General features: G+C 34.8%; 2 protein-coding genes across 2 annotated transcripts in view; both read right to left on the bottom strand.

The window, feature by feature from the left end:
- LOC109858927 (probable malate dehydrogenase, mitochondrial) overlaps positions 1-714 on the bottom strand; it is a 5,094-nt gene extending 4,380 nt beyond the window's left edge. Inside the window, exon 1 of the mRNA XM_020436645.1 lies at positions 159-714. Coding sequence (XP_020292234.1) covers positions 159-560 — 402 coding nt within the window. The 5' untranslated portion in view covers positions 561-714. The remainder of the gene's footprint in view (positions 1-158) is intronic.
- A 720-nt stretch (positions 715-1,434) lies between these two features.
- Positions 1,435-5,480, bottom strand: LOC109858924 (condensin complex subunit 2). Its single transcript, XM_020436642.1, has 2 exons — positions 5,135-5,480; positions 1,435-4,700 (listed from the first exon to the last, which is right to left on the bottom strand). Exon 2 carries the CDS (start codon positions 4,609-4,611, stop codon positions 2,524-2,526), a length of 2,088 nt encoding a protein of 695 aa, XP_020292231.1. The 5' UTR covers positions 4,612-4,700; positions 5,135-5,480; the 3' UTR covers positions 1,435-2,523.
- Between the last annotated feature and the right edge of the window lie 3,071 nt (positions 5,481-8,551).

Below are 8,551 nucleotides of genomic sequence, written 5' to 3'. Positions count from 1 at the left end.
CTAATCAGTATATATTCTTATCAATATTACTATTTAGAGGATTTTCCTCTTAAAATAAGAAACTCTTCTTGGCGCCTATTTTAGTATAAAATATATTTAAAGTAAGTGGGATATCCTCAAAACAAGAATACAATTTTTTCGGTGTAAATAATTCTTACTTTTTTAAGGGCTTCCTTTATGTCTTTCCGTCGAAAATAATCAATGCGAGGATAAGTTTCCGTGTGACACACGCTCGCCATTGCTCCCGGCACGGTGTCTCTCGTGTCTACCAAATGTATGTTTTTAATATTTTGATATTGTTTCAGAAGCACCGCGGTATAAAGAGGCGTCACTCCTCCGCCAATAATGCACACTCTTATGTTAGGTTTCCGATCTTTTTGCGCATCGTGCATCTTGTTCTGGTATTCTTCTTGTTTTATCGATCTTTTCGTATTCTCTTTGTCAACCTCTTCGTGTTTTTTTTTATCATTCGTCCCTTTCGAAAATTCGCAACGCACAAGAACGGGATAGCGTTTACATTGTTGCAACAAATTGGGAAAATATCTTGTTGACACAGCCATGACCGAACAATTGTAATTTTGTTGTTTTTAATCTCAGTGAGACATTAAATTAAAAAAAAAAAAAAAATAAACTTTTTTTAACCTCGTCGAAAACATTAAAATGAAAATAATAATAATATCGAAGAATATTTGTTGCAATTTACGCGACAGATGAGGCAAACAAGCGATCCGCGATTGAACACGTGAAGTTTGCAAAGAAGAAATACCTTGGGACGAATAATAAAAGGGAAAAAAAGTACAAGAACGTTCGAAGTATGTAATAAAGTTTTTATTTCTTGTACAAAAATAAACTAAATATTATCTTATATATATATACTTCTGTCCGGGGACTTATTACCGGTATGATTTCAATACCGGTATTATACTAGAGATTGTATACCGTTACCGTTGTAGTACCGAAAACCGTAATAAAATACCGGTTATTATTTCGGTATTCCTACTAATGGTATTCTTAAAAATTAGATAAGTTAATTAAAGCAATTTTTGTTGCATAATTAATCTTCTCTACCGCTTATTGGACTTATAGACCGACAAAATATAAAGACGCTTTTTTTTTTATAAACCAATTGAAGCAGCTGTTTCATTCATGCTTTCTTTTATTACGTAGCGTGACTAATGTAAAGTGAAATTTTTAACAAATTTGGATATTGATAAATTATGTCTATGTGTATTTTGTTACCGTTCTTAATTATATTAATTATTGTTACCGTTCTTAATTATATAAAAAAATAATAATAATTTAAATAATATTAAGTTTCTGTGTGCGGCAGTTTTTTTTATAAACATTATATTATTAAAAAGTGTTATCAACATAATGACAACACTTATAGTTTTAAGATATTACTTTTAAAAAATCACGAAAAAATTATCGGTAAATATAGGTAAATATGGGTAAATATACCGGTATGACGTCATACCGGTATTTCTGCATTTCGGTTTGCATAGTAGGTAGTTTTCATAGTATTACCCCAAAATATCGGTAAAATACCGGTATTTTAACCGATTTTTAATATCGGTAAAATACCGGTATTTTGCATATCGGTATAAGTCCCTGCTTCCGTCCGTCTACTATTTTTTTTACAAAAAGTTTTGTGCACACAAATGTACAGATAGACACATTTCTATAAAAACTTGAACGTCAAAAGGAACAAGTTGAAGAAATTTATAATAAAATTTAAAAAATGCTAATTATTAAATTTGCGGTGTTTTCTTTTTTTTAAATACAATATTTAAACTTATCGACGGTTAATCCTAAGTGCGGCGTACAGTCGACGCAAATTAAACAGAATAAAAAAATTGATCGCATCGCCAAGAGATATGTAATGAAAAAATGGAAGAAAAAACAAAAATTTAAAAAGAATGTTTAAAAAAACATTTCTCTCATGTTTAAAAAAAAACTGTGGATAAATAAACTATCGCTTGTTATATCACAAGCAAATTGTTCGAGTTATAATAATATTCCTTAATAAATAAGATAATAAGGTCGATCGAGCTAAAATACTTAGGTGTTAACAAAAAATTTGTTTGACTTTCAAATTTTCAACATAAACTTTGTTACACTCATCAACAAATTTACAAACTGACATTTTCAAGGATGATCTGCATTCCGAGTGAGACTAAAAAACTACATTATTTCCTTCTTGATTTACATCTTTTCTAATGTATTTGTTGCGTTGATTATTATTGTTATGTAAACTCACTTTGCATTTTTTTTATATATTTTTTCTCACACTGAAGTTGTTGAAACGTTATTAATTATTTGTTATATTAAAAAAAGTTTTTGTTAACACCTAAGTATTTTAGCTCGATTGACCTTATTATCTTATTTATTATTTGTTATTGCGAGCGTTGATTTGATTTGTTTAATATTCCTTAAAATTATAACTGGCTTCCTGCAGAAGCATTTGTTAAAAAAAACCAACCAAAAAAAACGCTTAAATAATCTACAATAATCAGCGCGATACTATAGAATATTTTCTTCGCTTCTATTTTGCGTTTCTACGTTTGCGTTGTCTTCCGAGCTCGCGGCGGCGGCGACGACGATGTCGGACATGTCCGGTATCGAGCAGAGGTTCAATTCCTTCTCGTTTGCCAGATGCAACAGAGACAAGAAGGCCATCGGCGCGCTCAACGCTTCCGCGTTGGATTTCGTTAACAATTTCGGCAGAGTTTTGTAAACGTTGCTGAACCGTTTGCTCGTTCTCATCGTAGCCGCTTCATCCTCGTCCCTCGCTACGTCCGCGTTGTCGGTCTTCGAATTCAAAGACATCCATATAGATTTTTTCAATTGTCGCATATCGATCTTCTTCGCTCTCACGCAGTACGTAATCGGTATCTTGTTGGCTAGTTTAGGCGCGGCGACCAAATTGTCGCCGGTCAAACCCTGAGTGTTGGCGTCGTTCTCGACGTTGCAGTCGTCCGCGCCGACCTCGTCGTAATCGTCGTTGTTCACATCGGGACAATATTCCATCGTGTCGTTCGGATTATCGTAGTCGTATCTATCGTTACCCGATATGTCCAAGGCAATCGCGTCGTTCCTCTCGTTACACGTCTTCTCGTTGTTCATCGATATCTTCTCGTGCAGATACAATTTGAACAACAGTTTGACATTGTAATGCACATCTTCCGGCAACGTAATCGCCTCCGTGCTCCATTCTTCCTTGGCCGTTTTGCTCGGCCATTTGTTGGAGTGACTGGGCGCGTACTTCGCGTCTATCGCGTCGTTGTTTTCGCGATAAAACAATTCGATCTCCTTTCTTTTTCGCAACGGACCCTGTTTGCACGCCGTCACCTTGTCGGTGTTGTTGGCGGACAGTCTCGCGAAATTTTGAAACTTCCAGTGAGACGGTCCGGCCCAGTGCAAGCTTAAATTCGGCTGAACGAAGGAATATTCGGACGTGATGTTCGACGGCGGCTGAACGGCATTTCGGATATTCTCGTTCGGACGATTCGCCAATTGCCGGTAACATCCGTGAGCGTAATTCTCTTTGTTCTCGTCGTCGTGTTCTATGTCGAAATAATTCATCGGTTCCGACGCGGGATCGTCGCCGTCGTGTTCCACGCTCGCGTTCAGATCGAACTGAAATCTGTTGTCGCTCTCCAAATCCTCGGCCTCTTCCGTATCCGTATCCAGCTGCTCGTTGTCCACGGACCAGTTGAGGAACTCGAAATTTGAATACGGCAAACAGATCTCTAAATTGGACAGATCGTCGATGGACGATACGTTGTATCTCATATCCGTGTCGTTTTGCGATTCCGCGGTATCCTCCGCGACGTCGACGAGCACGTCGTTGTACGGGTGTATGTAGAAACAGGAAGTTGCGTGATTCGGCAACGACGCCAGAGACAGCACGTCGCTGGTCTGTTGATCGCCGCACGTCGACGTAATCGACATCGGTTTCAAAACTTCAACGTGACTCGCCAATGCCTCCGCTGTTGTGATAATCTTTTGTCGGTTGCCGTGTTTCTTCTTCTTCTTCTTTTTCCTCGGTTCTTCTTTATCCTTCGCGTCCTCGTCAACAAGTTCTCCATCATCATCATCCGATTTGCTCTCGGCTTCGGTGTTCGTTTGTTTGTCCAATCCGCCGATTATTTTCAAAATTTCCGAGTGCACACTGTCCACGCGAAATCCATAAATCTTGGAACTCACGTCCAACGACGTGCTGGCCACTTGCAGGCTCGACATATTGGCGTCTTGTTTTTTTATCATGTAGGTCATAAAATCAATTATCTCCAGACTGAAAGCGTTCTTGGTGTTGATTTTGTTTTCCGTGCTAAGTTTTATGCATTCGTTTATACACTCGGCCATTTTCGATGCCGGAATATTGGCTAAGAATGCAGAACTCAGAGAATGTCTCTTGTTGGAATTGCCACTGGGAGTGACGGATGATACAGACGTGGCTTGCACGCGTCGGCGAGATATACGTTCCGCCTCGTCATCATTTTCCGATATGTTTGTTGAAGATAACTTACGAACATTTATGGACTTTCTCAGCGGTGATGAAGATGTTGGCGAATTATTCATCAGAGAACTAACTTTTGGATTATTCATTTTTGTATCTTGCGAAAGAAATCTTATATAAATATTGTTATTTATATGTATTCATATATTTGTGTTCTCAAATCAAAATTCTCACGCTTCTGAAAAGAAAAACAAAATTTAGTTATTGTAAAAAAGATGAGGAAGATCAAGTAAAATTTCATCGATGTTACAATTGAATTTACTAGTTTAAATAATTAATCAACAAAATATATTTTACATGTCCTTTACTCTAGTGCGATAAGATATTAAAGTATATTACATATAAAGGTCTCGGTAGAGCTTAGAGAAAAAGTTTTAATCATTTCTTTACCAATATACCAATATTAAGAAGTAAATAATTATAGTTTGTACAGCTGTAAATAATTAAAAACCATAAAAGGCTGAATTAGAAAATAAAATAACAAAGTTAAAGCAATAAAAGAAATTTTGAAGCAATGGATTATTGTAGATCATATCTACTGTAATTAAAAAATATTTTTTAATGGGTTAAGTAACATTAAAAGAATTATACAAAAAAAGTTTATAAACTTACCCTTTATAGCAGCAAAATTATTTGCTACTTTTTCAAGATCAGCTCTAATCAAACGTAACAGAGTATAGTAACGATATAATTCGTTATAAGTTTCTTGCAAGATTTCTAACTTGTTTTTTCTGTCCTGAGAAGACATCGGAATGTGTATTCTAAGGTTTCGAAAACGTTTATGTTCATAAGAGATGCAATATATAAAGCAAACGTTATTATGTTTAAATGTGATTTTTTTTTAGTAGTCACGAATATGATAGATAATCCTCTTAATCCTCTGTCTCCTATAATTTTTCTATAGTCAAAGATATAATCAAACAATAACAACTTAGAAACCGCCAAATGTATCAACACAAAGGTACGTTACACAAAACTTTCTATTTAAATGGCTGCGTTCAGTAAAACAAGCTGTTTTGTAGAACTCGAACGTGATTGGCTACTACTTTTAAAACCACTGGCTGTGTTCAAAGCACTGAACTATAATGGGTGCGTTCAGACAACTCAACGGTTGAGATCATTACTTATGATAGGACTATTCTTCAAAATCTGCAAAGGTTCCAAAAGTATGATCCAATCAGAAGTGATTATCTCTCAACTGTTGTGCAACTGTTGAGTTGTCTGAACACACTTATTAGGTGCGTTCAAACAACTCAACGGTTGAAAAATCATCACTTATGATAGGACTATTCTTCAAAATCTGATGCGGTTCCAAAAGTATGATCCAATCAAAAGTGATTATCTCTCAACCGTTGTGCAACTGTTGAGTTGTCTGAACGCACCCAATTTTCGCGTCTTTGGGTGTGTTCAGACAACTCAACGGTTGAGAGATCATCACTTATGATAGGACTATTCTTCAAAATCTAATGCGTTTCCAAAAGTATGATCCAATCAGAAGTGATTATCTCTCAACCGTTGTGCAACTGTTGAGTTATCTGAACGCACCCAATTTTCGCGTCTTTGGGTGCGTTCAGACAACTCAACGGTTGAGAGATCATCAATTATGATAGGACTATTCTTCAAAATCTGCAGCGGTTCCAAAAGTATGATCCAATCAGAAGTGATTATCTCTCAACTGTTGTGCAACCGTCGAGTTGTCTGAACGCACCCAATCACTTCTGATTGGATCATACTTTTGGAACCGCAGCAGATTTTGAAGAATAGTCCTATCATAAGCGATAATCTTTCAACCGTTGAATTGTCTGAACGCACCCATTGACGCCGACTGTACTGGCACCCAGATTCTTCTCTCTTATCAGAGAGAAGCCTGAGAGCGGCCAGGCCCATAAGAGTTTTTGGGTACCATTATTCCGGCCCGTAAGCTAGCGCATGTCCATGGGTGGTGCACATTGGCAACTACGTAGCGATGTCCACGAGCGAGTTGTCGATACGTATGCTATGTCCACGCGTGGACATAGCATACGTATCGACAACTCGCTCGTGGACATCGCTACGTAGTTGCCAATGTGCACCACCCATGGACATGCGCTAGCTTACGGGCCGGAATAGCGATCGTAAAAACTCTTATGGGCCTGGCCGCTCTCAGGCTTCTCTCTGCTCTTATTAAACTCAGTGTACATATATAAAGAGAGAGTGCAAATCGAAAAAGAACAAACCTTGCAATTTAAAAAGTTTCAAGATCTTTTACCAAGTTCTTTTTTTTTTTAATCGTGTTTACACAGACCTTTAAAATGCAGGTAAATTCTGAACAAACAATATGTGAAATGTCAAGTCACAAAATGTTTAAATTGTCTCAGCAACTATATATATATATAAACTATAGATTTTAAATTTTCTTCCAGAAAACAATTGTACACTGTGCATGGAGTTTCAAAGTTTTATTACGGCGTGTCCCTTTCTTTCAATCATAAGTATACATATGCTTATGCTAGTGCACGTTTCATTATTTGCATCTTTCTATTTCTAGGTAACAGCAGAATTTTTATTTGTATAATCCTTGAAATATATCGTATATTAATATACGATTTGCTCTTATATAAAATGTAAAGATTTTTTTTCTCGACGCAACGGTCGTCCGTTAAGATAATTACCGTGAGATATTGCGCTTTTGCAAAATTTATATATACGTAACTTACGCTTGTGTGTATTTTGCAACTGCTGTGACAATAATTGATATTCGATACTTTTTTGCAACATTTAATACAGATATTGATGTTTTACCTCTTATAAACATTGACAAAAAATTTAAACAATTTTTAAGACGTGATATTGCAAAATTAAGTTGCACTTTGCACCGATTGCAATTGATATATAACATGAAAAAAACAATTATTACAGGAAATATTGTGAATATATGTGTGTGTATATGTATATATGTATATAACATAGAAAGAATGTACATATAGAAAACTCTATATCCAAATTTATTCGCAATCATTTCGATATTTTAACTATAAATGCACTTCGCGATCGTGTTCCCTATTTATTATTATTATTATAATTTTTTTTTTTTTCAAATGACTTTTCTGCAGAATATTATTTATCCGTAGGCGGTAATTACTAATTAGATTAGATATATAACACTACGCGTTATTGCATAAAACATTGTAACGGATATAGGTATCAATACCGCAATAGGTATTTTTTAGTTTGATATTGGGAAGAAATATGTATCATATGTAAGTACGCTATAATAAAAAATTCAACCGAAGAAAGATAGATTGTGAACTAAAACTGTTAACAAGTTTGCAAATAAAATAAATACGAATACGGAAAAAGAAAGATTGAAAGAAATTTTTAAATAAAGCACCCGATCAAATAAACAAATTTTTTAAATTTGTTATCTTGATACTCTGGCAGTGCGAGAGTGACAAATAACATTTGTTTATAAATTTACTCTCTTTACAGTAAAAAAAAAAAAAAACTATCCAAAACGCGCGCGGGAAGTTTACGACTGTAAACAAAAATTTTATGTATACTATTGTACGAATAAACAAAAAGAGATCACACATTCTCTCAATATATATTATATGAATTATATACATTAATTAACATATAAATTTATTTCTCTATTCTCGCTACTGAATAAACAAAAAAAAAACATTGTATACTCGAAAACATTTGTTTTTTTAAAATCATCTGAAAAATAATAAGTAAGAAATTTATTGCTCTAATAATTCTACTTATATATATATATAGATGCAATCTCTCTAATTTAGGCGTTTGAAATCTGAAAGTCTATAAATGATTTATCTTCGTCAAAAATCGAATTTCAACAGGAGGGAGAACACTACTACTCGAGAGGGAAAAAACCAAGATGCATAAATAAAAATGATGTATATAAATAAAGATAAAAGAGAAATAAAAAATCTTACACTATATCACTTTATAACAAAAATAACGATGTTTTGTCAATACATAACACTAGGGCTACATAATGTGTGTATTTTTTTTTTTTTTTTTTTTTTA

Source organism: Pseudomyrmex gracilis, unplaced genomic scaffold (genome assembly GCF_002006095.1).
Source record: "Pseudomyrmex gracilis isolate BER0280 unplaced genomic scaffold, ASM200609v1 scaffold_230, whole genome shotgun sequence".
In the NCBI taxonomy this organism is placed as follows: Eukaryota; Metazoa; Arthropoda; class Insecta; order Hymenoptera; family Formicidae; genus Pseudomyrmex; species Pseudomyrmex gracilis.
The sequence above is the reverse complement of the archived record's forward strand: the minus strand, read 5'-3'. Positions and strand labels throughout refer to the sequence as shown.

What these genes read in the sequence shown, in the direction of transcription:
- LOC109858924 (XM_020436642.1), bottom strand. Translation starts at nt 4,611, where the DNA reads ATGAATAATCCAAAAGTTAGTTCTCTGATGAATAATTCGCCAACATCT.